Source organism: Erpetoichthys calabaricus, chromosome 5 (genome assembly GCF_900747795.2).
Source record: "Erpetoichthys calabaricus chromosome 5, fErpCal1.3, whole genome shotgun sequence".
NCBI classification, from domain to species: domain Eukaryota; kingdom Metazoa; phylum Chordata; class Cladistia; order Polypteriformes; family Polypteridae; genus Erpetoichthys; species Erpetoichthys calabaricus.
This window is the reverse complement of record NC_041398.2, coordinates 102,709,244-102,732,802: the sequence shown is the minus strand read 5'-3', so window position 1 is coordinate 102,732,802 and position 23,559 is coordinate 102,709,244. Positions and strand designations below refer to the sequence as shown.

The 23,559-nt window shown below is 37.3% G+C and overlaps 1 protein-coding gene across 3 annotated transcripts; it reads right to left on the bottom strand.

The window, feature by feature from the left end:
- Window positions 1–1,856: 1,856 nt before the first annotated feature.
- LOC114651846 (uncharacterized) lies at window positions 1,857–22,722 on the bottom strand. 3 transcript variants are annotated; one of them, XM_051928222.1, is made up of 5 exons: window positions 22,404–22,722; window positions 13,905–14,276; window positions 5,211–5,324; window positions 4,148–4,245; window positions 1,857–3,486 (listed from the first exon to the last, which is right to left on the bottom strand). In XM_051928222.1, exons 1-5 carry the CDS (start codon window positions 22,411–22,413, stop codon window positions 3,403–3,405), a joined length of 678 nt encoding a protein of 225 aa, XP_051784182.1. In that variant the 5' UTR covers window positions 22,414–22,722; the 3' UTR covers window positions 1,857–3,402. The 3 variants fall into 3 exon arrangements, with proteins under 3 accessions (XP_051784182.1, XP_028657698.1, XP_028657699.1); XM_028801865.2 differs by lacking the exon at window positions 22,404–22,722 and adding an exon at window positions 21,816–21,951; XM_028801866.2 differs by lacking the exon at window positions 22,404–22,722 and adding an exon at window positions 21,816–21,951 and having other exon boundaries at window positions 5,211–5,321.
- Window positions 22,723–23,559: the final 837 nt, after the last annotated feature.

The window sequence follows — 23,559 nt, the reverse complement described above, 5'->3', positions numbered from 1 at the left end:
GGGAAGGGCATATTTGTAAATATTGAAATGTGGCTTCATGCAAGTATTTAGCCATGAACACTAATTTTATGTGAGAAGTGCTTTGAAAGGTTACATTATGCAGACGCTTTTGCAAATAAGAAGACATTGATTATTTCAGAAACATTGCTACTTTAATGCTTTAAAAATATGCATTGTTACTATAAATAAAGAACAAAATCAGAAACATTGTATTTTTTTCATTTGCTCATCTGTTTTATTTTAACTTCCAGTAAAATATTCAGAAAGATAAAAAAATAAAATATGAACTCCAAGCATTTTTGTGGTTACAAATTTTCCGTTTACATATGTTAATGATTCATTTTGTATTAAAGAGCACTGGCCCAAGAGATACTTGCCTTCAGCCAATATTGTTCTCTTAAACAGCACTATAGCACATGAGATCAACTATGATAGAAGACCATTAATCAGGGCATCACGTGACAGAAGGGGAGGACAGTACGGGTTTGGCCATTGCATGTGTGAAGTTTGCATGTTCCTCCCAGCCCCATTTAAATTCACTGTGATTCAATGTTGTATAAAAATAAAATGTGAAAAATTCCAATGGGGTCATTTTTTTCATTAGCTCTGTACATTTGTACTTCATGTGCCCTTTTATGTTTCAATATTTTTAATATTTTTTATTATTTTCTTTTTTTTAGCAGATGCTTTTATTCACAGCAACTTAAACATTCTACTGCTGACATAAAAAGACAACACACAACATTTTAAAGCAAATCACAAGAAGCTTAGGCTATAGTTAAAAAACAAAGCAGCATCTAGTTGAAGGTAGACAGAGGGTATGGACCTGATTTGTTAAGTGTGAAGGGTGGGATGCTGCGGGCGGGACCCAGTGGTCAAGGAATAATGTAAAAATTAACAATTTGGGTTCTTCTTTCCCTTTATACAGATTTAACAAAAAAATAATGCAGGTGACCTTAATACTTATTTTTCTTTATGCCTTTGTTATAGGAATGTATCAAAAAAACTTCTGTAAGTAATGTAATGTGGGTTGAGGCAGCTAGAGGGCCATCAAAAAAAACTCTAAAATTGTGATTTTAAAGCTGTTATAATAATAATCAGAAATATAGCAGTTATTTTCCATTATGATTAATGAGAAAGGAAACCAGATTGTGTTTGCTATGATAGTTGCTTAACGGTTTTATTATAAAACAACATCAAATCAGGAGTCACGGGTTTAAGAGTAAACTGGAACAGGGTCAGAAGCAGAACAACACTTCTAGGGTGCTTGAGAAGTGTTTAAATCCTATTCTTAGTACATCCATCCATCCATGTTCCAACCCGCTGAATCCGAACACAGGGTCACGGGGGTCCGCTGGAGCCAATCCCAGCCAACACAGGGCACAAGGCAGGAAACAATCCTGGGCAGGGTGCCAACCCACCACAGGACACACACAAACACACCCACACACCAAGCACACACTAGGGCCAATTTAGAATCGCCAATCCACCTAACCTGCATGTCTTTGGACTGTGGGAGGAAACCGGAGCACCCGGAGGAAACCCACGCAGACACGGGGAGAACATGCAAACTCCACGCAGGGTGGACCCGGGAAGCGAACCCGGGTCTCCTAACTGCGAGGCAGCAGCGCTACCACTGCGTCACCGTGCCACCTATTCTTAGTACACCTGTTGATCAAAATAGCAGAGCAGTGGAATAAAAATACGTTGTATGTGTCTGTTTTATTACAAGCTAACAATTCAAAATTACAAAGAAACTGATCATGGTAGGTAATGTGCAAAACCAGATCTGCAAAATATGGCAAACCCTGTCTGAGGTAACAAAATGACAAGTATAGTGTGAAGTAAAATATGTCAGCTGTTGCTTAGAATTTTTTTAACTATATCTGAATTATATTTGAATAGTGATATCTGATCTGACAGTCCTCTCCTATGCCATACTGGTTATACAGACTTATTTTGCTCAACTGGAAGAATTCTAATTCACTCTTTATAACTCAATGGGAAACTGATGTTCTGAATCATCTCAGATTGGAAAAAAAATCAACTTTTCTTTATAAGGTTCTACTCAGAGGTTTTTCAGAATCTGGCAAGAACCCATTAATGTAATTGTAAAATAGGTTTGTGTGGAATCTTTCTATTTTATTTGCTGTTTTATTTTATTGAAGAAACCCCTCAGGTGGGGCTCTCCTACAGTATTATAGAGCTCTCTCAGTCAGGTGGGGAGTTTCATGGATTCTCTTTGTAACATATTATTGGACTTGCTAGATTGTCTTCATTTTGATTAGAATTCGGTTTGTTCTTGCATTTTGTTTTAAAGCGTAAAAAGAGTGATCAGTAAATTGATGAATGGAACAGAGCAAATAATGACAATGGAATAGAGAAGTAGGAGGTGTTATAAATATAAATTCAGGGGTTATAAGACATTTTCACTTGAAATATTGCAGCTGCTAATATTTATATTATAATTATTATTATTCCTTTTACATATATATTTGTTTTCTTCCTTTAAAGTCGTGCATTTAGTATGACACAAAATTCCTCTTCTTCTGTGCACATGTGCACTAGATCTGTTAAAAAATGGATAAAGGAGTTCACGTTTCTGATATCCCTACATGCTTCTGGGGTCTATAATCACCGGGGACTTGAGAAGGAAGACCAACAAAGATTCATCATAAACAGAGGCACAGCAGCCAATGTACTTCCTGGGACAGCAGAGGGAGTTCAATCTACCACAGGAACTTCTGTTCCAGTTCGACACAGCAATCATCGAGTCTGTTCTCAGCTCATCCATTACAGTGTGGTTTGGATCAGCCACTAAACATGACAAGAACAGACTACAACGAATAGACAGGTCTGCTGAAAAGGTCATTGGCAGCAGTTTTCCCATGTTACAGGACCTGACCATGAAGCGGGCAGGGAAAATCATCACTGACCCCTCACATTCAAGCCACAACCTCTTTGATCTTCTCCCATCTGCCAGGCATTAGAGACCAAGCTACGGAAAAACAAGCAGATATAAGAATAGTTTCTTTCCAGAGGCCAACGAGCTCACAAGTTGTTAATTCAGCTGCCCTTGCTCGGGTATTTGGCACTCACTAAAGTCTTACAGATTCTTACATATAGCTAATGCTCAATTCAGTATTTATTTCAGTATTTCTTGCACTGCCTTGCACTTTGTATGCATACCTTTACATTCTTTGTCTTGTATTTATTGCAGGGTGTACTGATCAATCATGTGTAAGTTTGTCGTATAACTATAAAAAAGGTAAAATTCCTTTTATGTAAGCATACTTGGCTGATAAATGCGATTCTGATTTTCCTTGCTTGCAAATTTCAAACAGTAGTACCAGTAGTATTGTCACATGTAAAGTTAACATCCAACTGGACAGCAGAAATGTATTAGCTCTCCTTGTGCATGTCGGCTGCATCTTCTTTGTCCTTCACGGCAAAATAATCAAAAGATTCATAAACCATAGACGTGGCCTGGAAATACAAAGACAAAGACAGCAGTCACTCTGTTTTTCTTTTGCATGCAAGCTGAACTGGTTTAAAAGACCAGCAGGAGACATGTAAATGGCTCTCTAAATTGAATGCAACTACAGTAACTTGGTCTACAGAAGGTGTGATAAAAATGAACGAATATTTAGTTCAGTTTATAATAATTTGAAATACTCCTTCCTTTATTCTTATTTGATTAGTTTTGTAGCTGACATCACTAACAGCTATAATATTGACAGCAATGGAATTTCTAATGACAGGACTGATTTCATAATAGTTGTTATTTTTGCCTAGTAAAAAGGCAAAGAAGTAATGGGAGGATTACTGAATTAAAGGGAAAATTATTCACATTCACGTTTTATTCATTCACTTTCTTTAAAGAACTAATATGATTTTTATTTTTTATGTTTTCTTTGCTTCTTTTTCTGAAGTTACCAGAAAGAGTTAATAAATGCAATCCATTATTGATAATTGTAAAAAAAGTGAATATTGGTGGATAGGCAAATCAGTTTAAAATTAAGATTTTGCATGAGAAGTGTAAGCCACTCTAGTCAACTGTCAGTAGCTACTGCACTAAAGAGAGAATTTCTAAGGTCAGGCCTGCAATTCATGTGTTTTATTGGGTCACACTTAAGGATAGACTCACCCATTGTGTTGATCCCCGAGATGATAAGGAATTGTCCCTCACTTCTTCGTAAGGTGATTCAATGTCTTCTAGCTCAATGTCCAGAGCCTGGTCGTGTCCTTCAGAGAGAGATGCAAACAGAAAGTCAATGTACAGTGAATTAGAAGCTGTCATATAAAGTGCCTGATAACTGTAGGTAGAAATTAATCATGGATGGGAAACAACTTCAGTGCAAGAACATTGAACTATACATTTGTAAACCAGTCAGGGTAGAGTTACCAGATAACCTAATATGTATTGCTGTAAGATAGGGAGAAAACCTGTGAAGATGCATATGGGTGCTGTGACCATATACTTAAGCTGTGAGTCGGAAATATAATTTACTGATCCACTCTATCACCACACATTTGTTTAATTTAAAAGAAAAGTACAAATCTTAATGCAGCACGGTGGCGCAGTGGTAGCGCTGCTGCCTCGCAGTTAGGAAACCTGGGTTCGCTTCCCGGGTCCTCCCTGCGTGGAGTTTGCATGTTCTCCCTGTGTCTGCGTGGATGTGCTCCGGTTTCCTCCCACAGTCCAAAGACATGCAGGTTAGGTGCATTGGCGATCCTAAATTGTCTGGAGTGTGTGCTTGGTGTGCATCCTGCGAAGGCTGGCACCCTGCCTAGGAACTGTTCCAGCCTTGCGCCCTGTGTTGGCTGGGATTGGCTCCAGCAGACCCCCGTGACCCTGTATTAGGATATAGTGGGTTGGACAATGATTGACTGACTGACAAATCATAATGACTTTACATTTGAGGATCTCAAAAGTCATTAATAGTAAATCTCTGATCGTCTCTATTGAGGAAATCCCCCAGGGTGATGCACCCCCTCTCAGCTGCTAATTAACTTAACTTAGTTAACATGCACATCTTTTGGAAGTGGGAAGGAAAAAAAACAAACAAAAGTTCATGCAGCATGAAGGCGAACTGCAAGCACCACCCAGATGGAGATTTTAAACCACTTTTCCTGAGCAAGTGTTAAACCACCATGCTCACCTGATTATAAGGAAACAATCAAAATACACAGTAAACATTATATAATACCTGGCCTTGTTGAAGTCAGCTTTCTTCTTCTTCGGTACACCAGGGTTACAATGATTAATACCAACAGCAGCAGTAATAAAACTGCAGTAGGTGTTGTGATGTAGCTGCTTTCTGCTTTGAAAACAGAATACAGGATGTTACATAAAGATCTACCAAACATTTTTATTGTCTCCCTTTGAAAGGCAGCTGCCTTTGGTTTTTCATTAATGTGTGCTCATACTGCTTGAAACAAGTATTGCAGCAACAAAGTCTTTATTAGAAAAAAAAAATTAAAAGAAACTCAGCAAAAAGGCAATTCATAAAAAAACAAATAAAATCAGTTCTCAATCCAGTAATCGTAGCTCAAACAATATCAAAGGAGTTAAAAACCAGGCAATCCAAACAGCTCTTACAGAGAAACACTAACCAATAAAGTCATTGCCAAAAGGACCCTCCTGCATGCTTTGCAGGCTTACAATGTGCTGGAGGTGGTCCCTTAGCTGTAGTGTTAGGGGGCCAGACACATTCATTTCCACTTTAGGTTCACAAGGCACATCCACAAAAAGATAAATAAATAATTAAACATAATGCAAAAACAGAGACTTAGACAACACAATATACGAGGTGTGAACTAAAAGTAAGGTGAATGTTGATGCAGATCACCATCCAAGAGCAACAAAAACAATTCAATACAGGTCCATCCTAGAGCCTACTTTGTGACAAGTTTCAGCTTGTTTGATACTGTCGATCGTTTGTGAGCCACTGTTGAGTTAAAGTGTGTTTTTCAAGTTTGTCTTTAATAATGGATATCAAGCAACGCATTAACATGAAATTTTGTTTCAAATTGCAAAAACCTCAGGAAACCCATCAGATGTTAAAATCGGTTTATGGTGACACTGCACCAACAATTAAAACTGTTTACAAGTGGTTTGATCGATTTCGTAATGGATCTGACTTGGTTGAAGACAAGAAAAGATCAGGACATCCTTCAACATCAATAACCAAGGAAAACGTTGAAATGGTTTCATTCTTCATCATGACAATGCTCCAACGCTCAACACATCCCTTCTAGTACGACAATTTCTGTCGAATAAAAACATTACACTGTGTCCGCATCCATCTTATTCGCCAAATCTGGCACCATGCGACTTTTGACTGTTCCCTAAATTGAAAATGACCATGAAAGGCAAATGATTTCAATCCTTTGAGGACATCCAGGCAGCCATGACAGCCCAACTAAAGACCCTCTCAAAAGAAAACTTCCAGAACTGCTTCGCAAAGTGGCAGGAGCGTTGGGATAAGTGCATTTGAAGTGGAGGAGAGTATTTTGAGGATAACTAATAGTTGTAAATCTTTTACTGCAATAAATGTTTTTTTTTTAAAACATTCACCGTATTTTTTTGATCATACCTCGTACAATACATAAAATACAAAATGAATGAAAACCAAACAATCAATGACAACATATATAAAATAATGTTTCAAAAACAAAAATTAAATAAACAGAGAATACACTTCATAAAAAACGATTAAATCTCGAATGAACAGGAGTGGACCAATTGCTCCACTAGATATACCAAGACTACATTGCATAAGAAGAGGCAGAAAGGCTTCCCTTGCTTTTACTTTCTATTGTTTATTGCTCCCACTGTTCCTGTTCTCACTTATTTCCTTTATTTATAATAAAGAGTCTTTCATAACTTTCGGCTCCTTGAAATTTATTTGTAATCTGAGAATGACTAACGGGTTCTCTGTATCTTCCAAACGTTCAATATAAAAGCACAAATGGCTTGTCTATAGTATAGCATAGCATCATATTTCCAAGTCCTTTAGGCCAGCATTTCTTAATTTTTCTGAAGTTGAGACCCACTTTTTCCCAATGTAAGTGTCTTTGCTACCCACCAAGGTCATCACAATATTGACAGAGCAGTCCCTTTCAGTGACTCGAGTGCAATCATCTGAGCGGAGGGAGGGAATGAAGGTCTGATCAGTGACCCACTCCCTACCCGTTAAGATCCACTGTAAACCACTACAAGTATAAATAATAGCAACTTGCGACCCACCGGAAGCAGCCTGAAACTCAAAAATGAGTAGCAACCAAGTGGTTGAGAAACACTGCTCTAGGTTGTCCTAAAATGAAACTTCCCAGATGTACTAAGTAGATAATGGTGGTTTTTTCGGTAAGTGACACAGTTGTGTTGACATGATATTATAAGTCTTTTTTCGGTCTGCTAATACTCTTTGAAGGATCTTGAATACACCTGACAAGAACATTCAATCTGTGCTGTAGTAGAGATAGGGCAAGACACAAAGGATACAGAGGGGGTATAGAGGTGGAAACCCCTGCAAACAAAGAAAGCATGGATTTTGGTCTTGTCTGTTTGTCAGGCATGGACACTTTAAACACTACTGTCGGGATGGGTTGTCTAATTTCATTATTCCTAAGTTATTCAAAATATATTGTATTCTAATACTCCACATGAGGTTTCCAGTGGGGCACAAAAATATAATATTGTTCTTAATAATAATAATTAATTACATTTATATAACTCAAAGCTCTTTACATAGGTATTGGGGAACCACTTTAACCACAGCGTAGCATCCACCTGAATGATGTAAGAGCAGCCATTTTTGTGCCAGTACCCACACCACACATTAGCTATAAGATGGTGATGGGGTGAAAGAGAAGTTAGCCAATAATGGGCAGGTGATGATTAGATGGCCAGAATGACCAGGCCATGGTGAGTAGTTCAGTTAAGATGCGGAGGTTCTTCCTTCTCTTTTTGAAAGATATCCAAGGATCTTTTATGACCACAGAAAGTCAGGACCTCGGTTTTGTGAACAACAGTTTACCACGAATGGAGTTGGACACTGATGGAACTGAGGGCCCTTGCCACTGTGACTGCAATGATGAAAGGGACCTGACTAGCATTTGGTTCAATCAAGCCTGGCTGGCTGGCAATGAGGTCTCATCATATTCATCTCACTCAGCAAACACAGAGATTATCATCATCCGTTTCCACAACCCCAGTCAGTGGTGGATAGAGAAAAGCTGTGTTGACATGCATTTGTAAAATAAAAAGGTCAAGGTTATTCTCCATGCTGAAAAAAACAGAAGAGAAGATTAGAGACACAATGTTTTGGCTTTGGTTACACAGCCAAAATGTTGCAATTCTAAAATTCTTTTCAATTTTTTTTTGACACAGGTATAATCTTTACCTTTTTCTTCTGAACGCCGGAAAATTGTACAAATGAGAATAAAGGTAATGTTTCATAACTTTAGAATTTGATGGGTGTGAGTATAAAGGATACAAAGAAAGATATGAAAAGCCTAATTACACTTTCTAAGGAGAAAATGGAGACTAAAATAAATATGATTGGGAGAACTGACTTACACGTTACCATCCTGAACAACAGAGTCTTACAAAACAAACTTAAATCCATTTGGAATTAACAGTCTTCCAAGATCAAGCTAGGCTGAAAAATCTGAGAAGATTTAAAACAGAAGAAACTGAAATTCCTTCCAAATCCATGCTTTTTACTTTTATTACTGTTATTTTTTTCTACTTCACTATTATTTTTCTTCCTAAAGTGATTACACTAATACTTAATCATCCTCACAATGGTGTTTTCCTTTTCTTTTAGGTTATCATTTTTCTTTTCTGTTTCTCTTTTTAAGTTTAGAAATATAAATATTTTACTGTTAATGATTACAGAATAGGGTAACATGGTGGTGCAGTGGTAGTGTTGCTGCCTCGCAATAAGGGGTTTGCATACTGGGTACTCCCTGCTTATTCTCACTGTGTCTGCATAGTTTCCCACGAGGTTGTTTGGTTTCCTCCCAAAGTTCTAAAACATATAGATTAGGTGAATAGGCAACGTTAAATTGGCCCAAGTGTGTGGTTGAGGTGTGTGTTTGTGTGGGGTGTAGCACAGACCTCTGGGCCCTATACATAAGCAGTCTCTGTGGGCCCCTTCCTCTCAAAAATAAAATTCATTCCAGGCTTTGAGGACCAACGCCCAGTGGGCACTGGGTAATCATTGCCCTTTTTCCCCCCACTTTGACGCCCATGTGTGTGTGTGTGTGTGTGTGTGTGTGTGTGTGTGTGTGTGCTTTCCCTGAGATGGACTGGTGCCCTGTCCAGGTCATTATTCCTGCCTTACACCCCATACTTGCTGGATGAGCTCTGGCATGAGACCCTGGTCTGGATTAACCAGACTGGAAAATGATTGCAGCATACTGTGTAATGTTTCCAGCTAAAAATTTATTAGAATTAAATTCTCTAGGCATTTTTCTGAAGCATAAAGACTAAAGGAAACAATGAAACATTCTGACGTTGGACAAAAAGAGGACTGACTGTTCATTTTAAAAAATCAGAATGGTCAAAAACTGTAAAAAATTACAATTACAAAGCATTTTATCTTGGAAAGTCAGCACGACTGTTATCATTAGAAGATTGTATTGTTAGCTCTTATCAGACTCACCCAAGCAGACCGGTAAACAGCACCCAACCACTTCAACTGATAAAAGTGCTCAAAACATTAAACCACAAAGCATAAACAGCATTGTAATTTTGTTTTTATCCTTTAAGAATGTGAAACCTAATGAATAATTATATTTTTACTGCCTAATCCTAACCCAACCGTAATCTTTAACCAGATTTAAATATTGATACAGACGGCTGTGGCCCCTGCCTGGAAGAGAGGGTGATATACCGGAAGAACCGGGGGAATAGATGTGCACAGGACACTGCCTCCCCGGGAATGCTAAAGGAAAGCCCCCCTAAGTTGCTGTGGCTCCATAGATTCCCGCAGGGCTTCATGGGAGTTGGAAACCAGGACAGCCCTGTTGGGTTCACTGGGGGCCACCAGAGTGAGCTGCAGAGCCCTTCATTGGGTTTCCTCCACACCTGGGAGTGATTCCAGATCTGGCTAATGAACCACCAGGAGCACTCCCAGGAGTAGTAGAAAAAGGAGCCACCTCACTTCACTTGGGGAGACAGAGTCGGGAGGAAGAGGGACGAAGCTTGCCAGAGGAGGAGAGGAGACAGAAGGAAGAAAGAAAGACTGTGTTGCCTTATGTTAAAGGTGCTTGTACTGTGTTGTGCAGTGGGGAACAAGACAAAAGTGTTTCCCAACAGTAATAAAGCCATGTTGTGTGGCAAGACTTGTGTCTGCATCTGTGTTTATCAGGGTCTGGGTGGCTAGAAGTAAGTCAAGTAAAAGTAAAAATTGACCACGAGGAAACTACCCAAATAGAAGATTTAAATTTTCTGATATAAGTATGTAGAGAAAAGCCAAGCAAAATGACACCTTTTATTGGCTAACTAAAAAGATTACAATATGCAAGCTTTCGAGGCAACTCAGGCCCCTTCTTCAGGCAAGATGTAATCAATGATATAATGTATCAAAAGTAACAGTAAATGTTGGATCTTCTCCCATTTTATATAACCAAAAAGCATTCTTACAAATGTAAAATAATTCAGACTACCTTCTTTTTGCGTGTGAGTAGTGACTTTCAGTGTTATTAAGGTATCATTGAATTTAATAAAAATTCACATGATTAGTTTACTAATAAAATTAGTTATCAATATAAACACTGATAAGGCATTGCTCTTCATTAAATAAAGTTTAATAAAGCACCTTACTTTGACTTTAACATTTCTAGTCTCACATTCAAAGGAACGGCCTTTGGGTTGTCTTGGGCTTTTCTAACTAGTTCACGATCTGTGTTGGAGTTGTGATGCCCATCATAATGTGAGAAGATGTATGAGCAACACATGTGACAAGGTGAGTGAACAAGCCGGGAACTACTGTGAAAAATGAGGATATCAGAAAATACTTGGATGGTATTTACGTCTCTGAGAAGGGAAACAAGGCACGCACTTGTGTGTGAACACATAAATAAACATCCCTGTAGCCTAAGTATGCGTTCATATGAGCATGAATGTGCCCTGCAATGGACTGGCACCATACCCCAGATTTTGTCCTGCCTCATGAGATGCCAAATAAAAAGTTTGAAGAAAAAGAAAAATCAAATTAAAATTACATACATAAATAACAAAAAATAAATCAATATGCACTTACAAAAATTACATATAATAATAACATTAGTCAAAAGATAGAGTCCTTACATATTGTATTGGTTTTAAAGTCTCTAAAGATGAGTCTGATGATAAGGCCAGATGGGGTGTAGTATAACCATACCGGATTTTAGCTTTTAGAAAATATTGTTTAAAAACAAAAGTAAAAAGCAGAACACTGAGTGTTTAGTCAGCAAAATGTGTGTTGTGTGTCTTTACAATCTACCAGAATAGATATCCTGTAAAAGGCTAACATTGTTCAAACTACTACTACGTAAATATTTTTATAGTCTGTCTGTCACGGAATGCCTAATACAATGGAACTAGTAAAAGTATACAAAGTTATATCATCCCACAGTGCTTTCTTACTAATTAAATATAATATTTATCCAATAACGTTATTATATCTAATGAAGTGGAGAGTAGTATTGGCCTTATTTTACTAAAAGTTTCAATAAAACACCATTTTTAGAAACAGAGTAGATAAGAAATCATGTTTCAGATCAACTGGACCTCATATTTGGCCACAGAAACGTTGTTGGCTTTTTTGCAAATAATCATTGTAGCACAAAAACTTGCCTGTTTTACACAAGGAACTTTATAAAAAATAACCAGCAGCAGTAGCACAACTACAAGCAGGGCAGGGGGACAGTTGTATCAGTGGTCAAGGGGCAGGACAGCCCATGATGACAATATGGTTGTTCATTCAATTAGGCTTTACAAACAACATGTCGAGAAAAGTACATCTTGCCTGAAGAAGGGGCCTGAGTTGCCTCGAAAGCTTGCATATTGTAATCTTTTTAGTTAGCCAATAAAAGGTGTCATTTTGCCTGGCTTTTCTCTACATTCATAATGGCTAACACAGTACAACACCCTAGTACTACAAACAACATGTCAGTCGTTAACAAAAACTCAATCGTATTATTGTTCCCATTACTCAATAAAGCTTAATTATTATTACTGACCTCCTTTTCTATAGCTTATAGCTCTATTGATGGTAGTCATTTTGTGATTGGGTTAAATTTAATTTTATATGAGGGGGGCAAAGTTGTATTTTTTTTTTTGGTTTTTATTTTGCACTAGGGCTCATCAAATTCTACTTACGTCACTAACCTGGTCGAACCTTGTGTTTACAACAGTAATCAGACCTAATTAAAGAGGGTATCATCAAGTCTTTTCTATTGTTTCTCCAGATGATAGTAGGGGAATGACAGAAGTGGAATCCCTCCTCAGATTATGGCAACAATAAGCAGTGTTTGTGTGTGCAAAGCAGACTTTTACTGTACTTCTGGTCAGTGTATGATATTCTCTTGGCAATCAGGAGGTATTGTTTGTGCTCTAATGTTGGATGAATACTTAAATCTTAATCTGCTACTATGGAATCAACAATAAATCATCGGGATATGAGACCGCCATCAGTTAGGACAGGCATATCTAAAGTAGATTAATTACATCCTGTACAGATGTTCAATCTATAAACAAAAGCTACACCATCTTTATCCTCAGACCAGCATCACTGAGAACAGACACGTTTCATGAAACATATGCAATTAAACACCATGTGTCCAGTGCTAAAAGCACTTATATTATAATGTGGACTGAAGTAATTGCGCTCTGTGGACCAATTCACCACACTGCAGCTCTGTTCTGCTGGAAGCATGGGAGACGGCAGCACATCATTTCGAGGGTTAAGAGGTGTTCTCCTGCAACATGAACAGCGCTTGTATTTTGGTATCCCAAATCTCCATCACTTTCTGCTTTCCACCATCACAGCATTCCAAAGGCCAAGACAAACACTAAAAGCTGCCAAAGCCACCTAATTAGCTTTCTTTCTTGGATCCTTCCAAGCTTTATGAAAGCATGCGCTCTTCTTCCATGTTGGACGGTCTGTTGCTATTCAAACATCTAACTCCGTCCTGCCTGTGAGGGGCTCCCAAACAGCTGTTTTGCATTCAGCATGTGATGAATGACTGCTACAATACTTTTGCGCAAACCCAGTAACTGGCACTGAGTGCCTTAGAACACTAAAACATGTATTGATCATCTATTTTCAAAAACCTCCCTATCGTTATGATTTTCAGGCTTTTGGAGACTCCAAAATGGTTAATTTGGGGGCCCCAGACCTGGGGCTTCTGGCTTCTGTCTATAATGAGGCTTTACCTAAAAATGCCATAATATTGAACTAATTAGAAATAAAATAAACTTCTGAAATGTTTTCTGCATATTCAATTATTGTGCCCTTGTTTTGAAATGGTGGAATCACAATAATAATAAATGAAAGTCATACGAAAACCATAAGAGTGTTATCATATTACCTACCATATTCTCCACATTCTCTTTTTTTTGCATTTTATTGATTTATTAAAGTCAAATAACATTCCATACATACAAGTAAAGTTTATTACATTTATTATTCAAATAAGTCTACATTTATAATAACATGTAATTACAAGCCACATTTCATTACTACTCAGCACTTTTTAACAATGGCGAGTATTCTAAATAAGCAGCATTTAAAGGCCAATTAAAATTCTTCTTGTTGATGAGAAGCAAAAGAATTCTTTTATGTAATGCCAGTTATAACAATTACCTTTGCCTGAATGCTACAAGTACAAGTTGTTGTTATACTCACCAGTATTGCTCTTTGCCACATCTTCTGTAATGTCTAACTGAGTTCCATTACCAATTTCTTTTTTGAGAAGTGGTATATCACTAATTAGGATGCAGTAGTATTTTCCCACATCATTTCTTTCAGTGTTGGAGATTTGTAAAGTAGCTGATGTGTTTACAATTTTGAGAGTAGTCCTGTTTACTACCTCAATCACTGTTGTGTTTAAATAAGTCTTTTTGGATATAACATGTGAAACGTTGTTCTTATTCCATTCTACTTGAATTCTTGAAATAATTTGTGAGGTTTCCCAGGAACACATCATTTCCACTGAATCTCCCACTTTAACAGTTATGTGAAGTGGAGTCTGGCTAACCTTGATGGATGCAACATATTCTGAAAAAAAGGAAAGAAATGGCTCAGGTACAAACATGGTAGTTACATCATTATCTAATAACTGCACAGCAAACTGGGCTTGCTTTCCTGCAAATGGTGCACTAGAACTGCAGAAAGCACATCAGAGCTACATGTAATGTACAGTATGTTTATTTTACTCTGAAACAACTGCTGAATGTGATTTTTTTTATGCATTCTTAGTTTGTGATACTAAACATTTTTTGTAGATTACTATAACCATGCTCATGATCAAGCATATTCAAACGCTGAATGAATGCAATACAGTTTTTACAGTGCTTTAATGATATTGTTCAAAGTTTTATCATACAACATTCACCCAAAAATGAGCTTTGATAACCACACCTACAATTTCAAATAATACAGATATTATAGTAAGTAGTTGTGCTACCCATCTAAGACAGATTGAAGTAATCAACGTAGACGTCACGTTAACATTTGTAATGCATTCATCTATTGGAATATACTTTGCATTGGACTGGCTTATTATTGAGCGGTTGTTCTTGCTGTGCTTATAATGATATTAGAATATGTTTCTTCCCTGAATTGCATTAAATGGGCTTGAGAATGTCATGCTGTGTCATATTTTCTTAAACAGAGTAACATTATCTCTTCTGTAATCTGTTCCTTTCAAGCAATATTACAGTGATGCTGCTAATTAATTAAAACATTTGTTTCTGAAACATCTTTAGTGTAAGTCTGGCTTACCTAGGACTCTTTATGCTATGTATGTACATGCATTTACATAAAATGTATTCAGTAGCTGTGCTACATGTCTAAAATGGTTTGAAACCTAAGTAATCAAAGTGCACTGTCTATGGAAATGTCAGTCATTATCCAACTCGCTATATCCTAACACAGTGTCACGGGGGTCTGCTGCAGCCAATCCCAGCCAACACAGGGCACAAGGCAGGAACAAATCCCGGGCAGGGCGCCAGCCCACCACAGGGCACACACACACACACACACACCCACACCCACACACCAAGCACACACTAGGGACAATTTAGGATCGCCATTGCACCTAACCTGTATGTCTTTGGACTGTGGGAGGAAACTGGAGCACCCGGAGGAAACACACACAGACATGGGGAGGACATGAAAACTCTACACAGGGAGGACCCGGGAAGCGAACCCAGGTCTCCTTACTTTGAGGTAGTAATAATAAAATGAGTTGAATTTGTCATTCCAACAGATGGTGCATCACACACATTTGTAGTAATAAAATGCATTACTACAAATATTTGTAATGAAGCCTTTGTTGTAAAGACAAATGCAATGCATATATCACACGGGATTCGTAAAAGCAGTGTTAATGTTTGTTGGAATGATGCAATGCATTTCATTACTACAAATGTTTTTGATGCGTTATGTGCTGAAATGACAAAGATATAGCATTCAGATGGACACACAGATACACAGACACATCAGCACTTATCATTTTATTAGGTTCGATAAAAAGCACTCATCCATAAATTCACCTTCTTTACCAATTTTTTTCTGGTCAGGGTCACTGGGAGTCAGGAGCAACCAGCGTAACATAGGAACACAGTGCTAAAATATAGCTTTTATTAACCCATAATTCCAATTATTATTGGTGTAAATGGGTGAGTGGCTGCTATAGTAAATTCATTCCTTCATTCATCCACCAATTATTAAACCCATTCCATTCAATGCTAGCCTCACAATGAGCCAGAGCCTGTCCTGGTAGTATTAGATTCAAGACAAGGAATCAAACCTGGATGAGGCACACGTCTGTACAGGGTGCAGTAGGACATGATCCATACACTGCAATACATAGTAATAACTCATTTCCATATTGTACATTCTGTTTTGAAGGTGAAAAGCAAAAACATTACAGGTTATTCACATAAAAAAATGGTCTTATAATAGTTCCAAACATATGAAAAAAGACTGTAAAATTACAGTTTACAGAGTTCACATCTGATCATAACGTTTTTAAAGTTATACATTGGGGGAATTCTGAAAACTGAGTGGAAGAGTGTAGCACATGGTGTTGCAGAATTTTATATGTATGCATAAATGAAACGATGATAAATTAGACTGAACTGCCAATACTGATGCTCTGTGTAAGAAAGGACAGAGCCGGTTATACTTCCTTAGAAGACTGGCGTCCTTCAACATCTGCAATAAGATGCTGCAGATGTTCTATCAGACGGTTGTGGCGAGCGCCCTCTTCTACGCAGTGGTGTGCTGGGGAGGCAGCATTAAGAAGAAAGACGCCTCACGCCTGGACAAACTGGTGAGGAAGGCAGGCTCTATTGTTGGCATGGAGCTGGACAGTTTAACATCTGTGGCAGAGTGACGGGCCCTAAGCAGGCTCCTATCAATTATGGAAAATCCACTGCCAAACTATGCGACTCTTCAATTCCACCCGGGGGGGGGTAAACGTTAACATTATATAAAGTTATTGTCTGTTTTTACCTGCATTATTATCAATCTTTAATTTAATATTGTTTTTTGTATCAGTAAGGTGCTGCTGGAGTATGTGAATTTCCCCTTGGGATTAATAAAGTATCTATCTATCTATCTATCTATCTATCTATCTATCTATCTATCTATCTATCTATCTATCTATCTATCTATCTATCTATCTATCTATCTATCTATCTATCTATCTATCTATCTATCTATCTATCTATCAATGCCTTTAAAAGAAGAAGAACAACAACATGTATTTATATAGCATGTTTTTATTCAAATGATGTAGCTCAAAGTGCTTCACAAGATTAATGAAGAAAAAAGAAAAATATAAAAATATGCTTAAGCAATACTAAGCAACAAAGAATAAAGTAAGGTCAGATAACCAGGGAAGACAGAAAAAAATAAAACTCCAGAGGGCTGAAGAAAAAAAAACAAAATCTGCAGGGGTTCCGAGGCCACAAGACCACCCAGTCCCAAGGATATTTACATTTTACACAGCAAAAAAGAATAGAAGGATGTAAGCTGCTAATTATAAACACATACGTCTTCAGTTTTCATGATTGGTGTAAAGCTGTAGGATTTATTTACAGTTGTTGGTGAACCTCATTTAATTTAGTCATTACGGAGTCAGTCGTCAACAGCATCAAACTTAGGCGCAGTGCTAAGCATGACATGTGCAAAATTAAATCAAATGAATGTTCATATATATACTTTCTCAGGGTTTATTTTTAATATATATTATATACCTTTCCTATGAGCTGCGGCAATGAGTAAAAATATATTTGGAAAGGAATTTCCTATATTAGATATCAACACGCTAAAATAAAATATGCACCTTATCTTTGTTCCTAATCTGAAAGTCATATTTTTATTTTCTTTTTCATTTCTGTGTGTTACCATTTTATAACTTGAATACAGCTGAGACTGAACGTCATTTGAATGAGTAGTGAGACATTTCCTAAGGCACATGCAAGTCCAGCTGACCCGAAAAAAGAAACTATGAGTTCTACCCTGGACAACTGAAACATGCATAGAAGAACACAATTTATCAGCTATATACTGTAGCACTGATAACAATATAGGATATTAATCTTAAATTAACCTTGAGCTCTGAAGACTTTATTGTGTTGTAGATTTAATTTCAAATTCATATATTTTCCCTTTTTTGCCCATCAATCAAAAACTGAAATCTCACATTTATATAAGTATTCAGACCTCTTGATGTGGCTCTCCATATTGTGGTCGGGTGCTTCCTGTTTGCTTTAATTCTTATAGAGATGGGTCTAGAACTTGATTGGAATCCACCTTTGGCCAATTGAATTGAGTGGACATCGTTTAGAAAGGCACATACTTGTATATATAAGGTCACACAATTCACACTACATGTCAGGACAAAAAGCAAGCCATGAAGTCCTACAAATTCTCTGTAAATATCTATGAGAAGATTATGGTGAGGCACAGATCAGAGTAAGAGTATCAAACATTCTCTAAAGCTTTTAGTGTTTCCAGGAGCACAGTGGCCTCAAAATGTATAAATAGATCTTAGCTCAACAAATTCACAACCTAGAAGTTCGCAATGCAATCCCAGCAATCACCAACACAAACGGAAACAAAATCATTGACCATAAAAATATAATGCACACATTTAGAAACTACTAAAAGTCCTTATATTGTACTGAGTTTAAAGAAGACAAGACACAATCTAATGCATTTCTGGATGCATTATAGATACCACAAATAAATACTCTCAGTGCAGAGGAATTGGATAAACCTTTGTCACTATTAGAATTACTAGATGCTATAAAGTCACTTCAGAGTGGGAAAGCAGCAGGCCCTGATGGCTACCCTGTCGAATTTTATAAGAAATTCTCCACTTAGCTAGCTCTCATTTTATTAGCAAGATTCACAGAAGCTAGAGACAATAAAATTCTACCTCAAACTTTTTGTCAAGCATTAATCACCGTCTTTCCTAAATAAAATAAGGACTTATTACAATGTGCATCATACAGACCAGTTTCACTTCTGAATAATGATGTTAAGATACTCTCCAAAGTCCTAGCTAGAAGGATGGAGAAAGTGCTACCTTTGGTAATATAACAAGATCAAACTGGATTTATTAAAGGCAGACACTTAGCTTCCAATCTTCGACGCCTGTTTAATGTAATATATTCACCTGCAAAGACAGACACCCCAGAAGTATTATTATCATTGGATGCAGAAAAAGCATTTGATATGATTGAATGGAACTACCTTTTCACTACATTGGAGAAATTTGAGTTTGGCCCGAACATTTGTGCATGGATCAAACTACTGTATACCAATCCAGAAGTTTCAGTTTGTATTAACTTTATTCACTTATTAATTAATCTATTTACTTATTTTTATTAGCCTTAAGTTTTACTCTGCTGGCCATGCTCTCTTTCTCAGGGGTGGGGGTTGATTTGTTTTCGATCCTATTTTTGCAAAAATTGATCTACTTGTATGGAATGTTGTGTGATTTCAATAAAATCAATAAAATTAAAAAAAAAAGAGTAAATAGGCAAAAAGCGTTTTGGCAGGGATGATGAAAAATAAGGGTTTATGCAAATTTAGTTATAAACATTATGATAGGAAGTTTATTAGCAATTTCTGACATATTGGCCAAGAACCCGATGGCCAATCTAACAGAGCTTCAGAAGATCTTTGTTGAGATGGTAGCATCTTCAAAAAGGATGGCCATCTTAGCAGCACTCCATTAAGTGAAAAGCATGACAGAGTTTGCATTTAAAGGAGAAAGCTTGAGGAAAAAGATCCTGTGATCTGATGAGACAAAAATTGATCTTTCTGGGCAGAAATTTAAACAATGTCTCTGCCGAAGACGAGGCACGGTTCATCAACTGCCTAGTACCATCCCGGTGGTGAACCTCGGTGGTGGCAGCATCAAGGGGAAGGATGAATGCAGCAAATTACAGAGAGATCCTTGAAGAAAACCTACTCCAGAGTGCACACAACCTCAGACTAATACGATGATTCACCTTTCAGTACAACAATAACCTGACGCATACAGCTAAGATAACACTGAAGTTGCTCTCCTTAAGTGGCCAAACCAAAGCCCAGACTAAAACCCCACAGAACATCTGTGGAGATACCCAAAGATGGTGGTTTCCAGACACTTCCCATCCAGTCTAATGGAGAGAATCTACCAGGAAGAATGCAATAAACTGCCCAAATTCAGGTGTGTAGATCTTTTACCCACAAAGACTCAAATCTTGAATTGCTGCCAAAGAGGTTTCTACAAAATACTGAATTAAGAGTCTGAATATTTATATGAATGACAGACTTCAGTTTTAGATGTTTTCAAAAAAGCCTGAAAATTTATTAAAAAATGTTTTCACTTTGTCATGATGGATTATTGAACATATATTGATTAGCAAAAATGGCAAATGTATCCATTTAAAATTAATTTTGCAATACAATAAAGTGTGCAGAAAGTGATGATTAGTTAAGGGAAGTTATGAAAGGTTATGAGGCGATAAAATAATAAAGCGTACACCTTAGTGCTGAGGCATAGCTCATTCAGTTCACTTTTACAATATTAATGTTTGAAATGTTAAATACAATATATTTCAAAATGAAATATATCAAATTAGAATGCATTTATAGCCTGTCAATTCTAATTCATCAAGTCCCATCCCTCAACTTATAACTGTAAATTTTCTCTTCAAAATGAACATTTTGCGATTCTCTTTTCTTGTAGTTTGCCACTATTCCTACTTTTTTGGTTTAGCATAAAAACGTCTCCAGTTTGTATGCTTATTGTTAGACGTTCAATCGATTATAAAGTTAATCATGACAATCTATATGTCATATGCCGCTGTAATCAAGTTACAATTGTGAAGACAAATTTTAAATCCACATGAAAACTTGGCAGTGTGCTAATCAGGGGGCGCCATTAATACTCCATTGATGACCGACCAGTGAAATCTTACTCTGGCAATGAGGAATACACAATTAGCTGTATAGAAGGCTATCTCTTAGTATTAATATATTTAAATACAATTTGCAAATGAATGCCATGCCACCTTATACTTCTGACCAGCATCATGCAGAACAGCCATTTTTCAAAACGCCACACCCATGCTGATGTTAGCTTAAACTGCTGTAAAAGTTTAGATCGAAATTTCTGAGACATTTTCAATGTTTTGTTTGAATTTATTTAAGAGCATTAACAGCAGGATAAAATAAAAGGAATACACCCTAACAATGATCTTCTGCATTTGTATCAAAGCCTATTTTGTTGTAAACTCAGCAATGGGAACTGAGTGTTTTATAACAAAATTACCTTCAACCCAGATATATGTCAAATTTTGTCAATTAATGCTTGATGATTATAACCATATAGAGTACATGAAAATTGCACAAAATACTGCAATGACTTTCTGTGTTATTTTTTAGAAAGTCTTTGTGCGAGCAAACTTTCACAAGACGTTTTCTTCTGTTCTGGAAGAAATGTTTTCAAAGCAATTTTGAAATTTCACAAATACAACAAAAAACATCAAACTCTTGTTGGCATATAAATGGCCACAACTGAAATACATCCTCAGCTTTTAGCATGCTTTAAGACATAAAAAGATGCGACTGACAAGCTATATCACTTGAGATCACAAATTACGCAAATCAGGAACAGTCTTCAAGTATTTTAAACATGGAAAGTAATTCAGAATCTCATGACGTCTTACCATTCGGTCAAACACTACAAGCTGGTGAATTGACTTATTAAGAATGAAAACACACTACAGTATTAATCCTAATAAACTCTCTTCAGGGGGCTTCATTCCATGTTCTTACAGCCCCTTGCTTCTACAGTGTATATTATGGTGCTTTAATCTAAAAAACATTTGTCATTTAGAAGGGTGTACCACATCTTCACATCCAATATACACATTTCCATTGTCAGTTTCTGTAAAAGTCAGTTTGGCGAGATCATCTTCAATTAAATGCTTTTCACATTGCTTTGTCTGTCTGAGTAAAGTTGTGAAGTTTCAATTTGATATTCTAAGGTTCATGTAATAATATTGTAAGTATAAATGTACTCACCTGTAAGAAGATAATAGGTTATAAGAAGGCTTCCAACAAGACGTCTGAGCTGTAACATTGTGCCCACATGCTGTTCAGCTTGGCATCTTGCGGCATGTGAATGTCCTGAGGTCGCTGTTGTCACAAGAAGTAGTGTGACAGGCAGTGTCAAATGGACTGCAGCAGGTTTTTTTTGTGGTTTGCCCTTCTAATGAGTTATGAAGTTGCACACACGCACACACTGTGTGTGGGGGGCAGCAACTGTAAAAACTAAATTATGCTAATGCTTAACAAAGCACAAACTAAGTTGCTTTAAAATGAAGTGAAAAATGCATCAACCCTAAACCTTTCTGATACAAATAGAATATTTTATTCTGTGCAAGTTTTGCTATAAATATGTAACATAAGATTTATTATTAATTTCTGACATATCCAAGTTCACATAGGTATAAAGGTTCTCAGTTTTAATGTTCAGATTTCCAGATTTACATTCTACACAGTGCACAGTTCTGCACAGCACTATTACGTTCAAACAGAATCATAGTATTGTAAGACAAGTGGTAACAGTAGCTATGATATCCTCTCCTTCATTTTCTGATGGTGCCTTACCTTGTTTCATGTGCCTCTAAAACAGGATGCAAGAAAAGAACCGTCACTGGACAAAATGTCAGTCCACAGGGCATTCTATTGGTCACACAGTCCTCACCAGGCCAGTCAATGTGACAGAATTGTCAAGGGAAAATGAGCACAGGGAGAGCATGCAAACTCCACCCAACTGGAAATAAAGCCAACATTCAAGTGCTGGGATACCCTACTGTCCTTGTGATAACAATAGTAAAAATAGGAAACTATCAACATTAAAAAATAAGAAAAATTAAGATTCACTGTTGACTGACACAAGTGCCATTGTCCTGACATTCAGCTAGAATTTAATACACTGCACTCAAAGCATAGAGCTAACTGAATGTGAGTTCAGACATTTTCAGAAAGTACAGCAAATGCAGGAAGGGCAGGTCTAAAGTGCACCAATGCAATGGTGGGGGTTTGAATGTCAGGAAGGAAAGAGCTTCATGGACAGACATTATGCAAGAGATCATTTTAAGGGGGGGGGGGGGGGGGGGGGGGTGGGGCACCGCTGCACAGAATCAGTGCTTTCTGAAAGCTGCAAAGTACAGTTTCAAGCACTAAGAAATCTGCAGATTTTAGATACTATAATGGTTAAAACGTAGAGGCAGAATAGGATGTTGTGGATAAGGATGAGTGTTCAGAGATAATACTCTTAAATATAAGAATGTTCTACCTGTACGATTAGATAGATAGATAGATAGATAGATAGATAGATAGATAGATAAAACTTAATTTGTCCCCACTGGGAAATTTGGCTTTTTACAGAAGCTTTTTAAATAAAAAATGTGAGTCTTCTGTAATTACAGTTGTTTTAAGGGATTTCATTTAATTATAGATTTTAATAGGGTAATACAAGTAAAATTTACATTTGTGATAAGAAGAGGCATGAGACATGGCAAAGGTTAGGGGCAGCCACCCATATAATCTGTATCCTGGCTGCAAAAAGTAAAAGTTTGAGTGTAAGTCAAGTTTGCAAGACAGAGTCCAAAACAGAACTGAATTCCAGAGGAAGGGAGTGAGGCTTTATAGGAAGTCTGGGGGAAGTGATGTCATCCTCGGGCCTGGGACCAGAAGTGATGTCATCCTTGGGGCCGGGACCGGAAGTTATGTCATCCTTGGGGCCGGGGCCGGAAATGGC

Coding starts and splice junctions, on each gene's coding strand:
- LOC114651846 (XM_028801865.2), bottom strand. CDS start 21,873: ATGTTACAGCTCAGACGTCTTGTTGGAAGCCTTCTTATAACCTATTAT. Junction 14,277..21,815: donor AACCTATTATCTTCTTACAG/GTGAGTACATTT, acceptor CCTTTTTTTCAG/AATATGTTGCATCCATCAAG. Junction 4,246..5,210: donor GCTGACTTCAACAAGGCCAG/GTATTATATAAT, acceptor CTCTCTCTGAAG/GACACGACCAGGCTCTGGAC.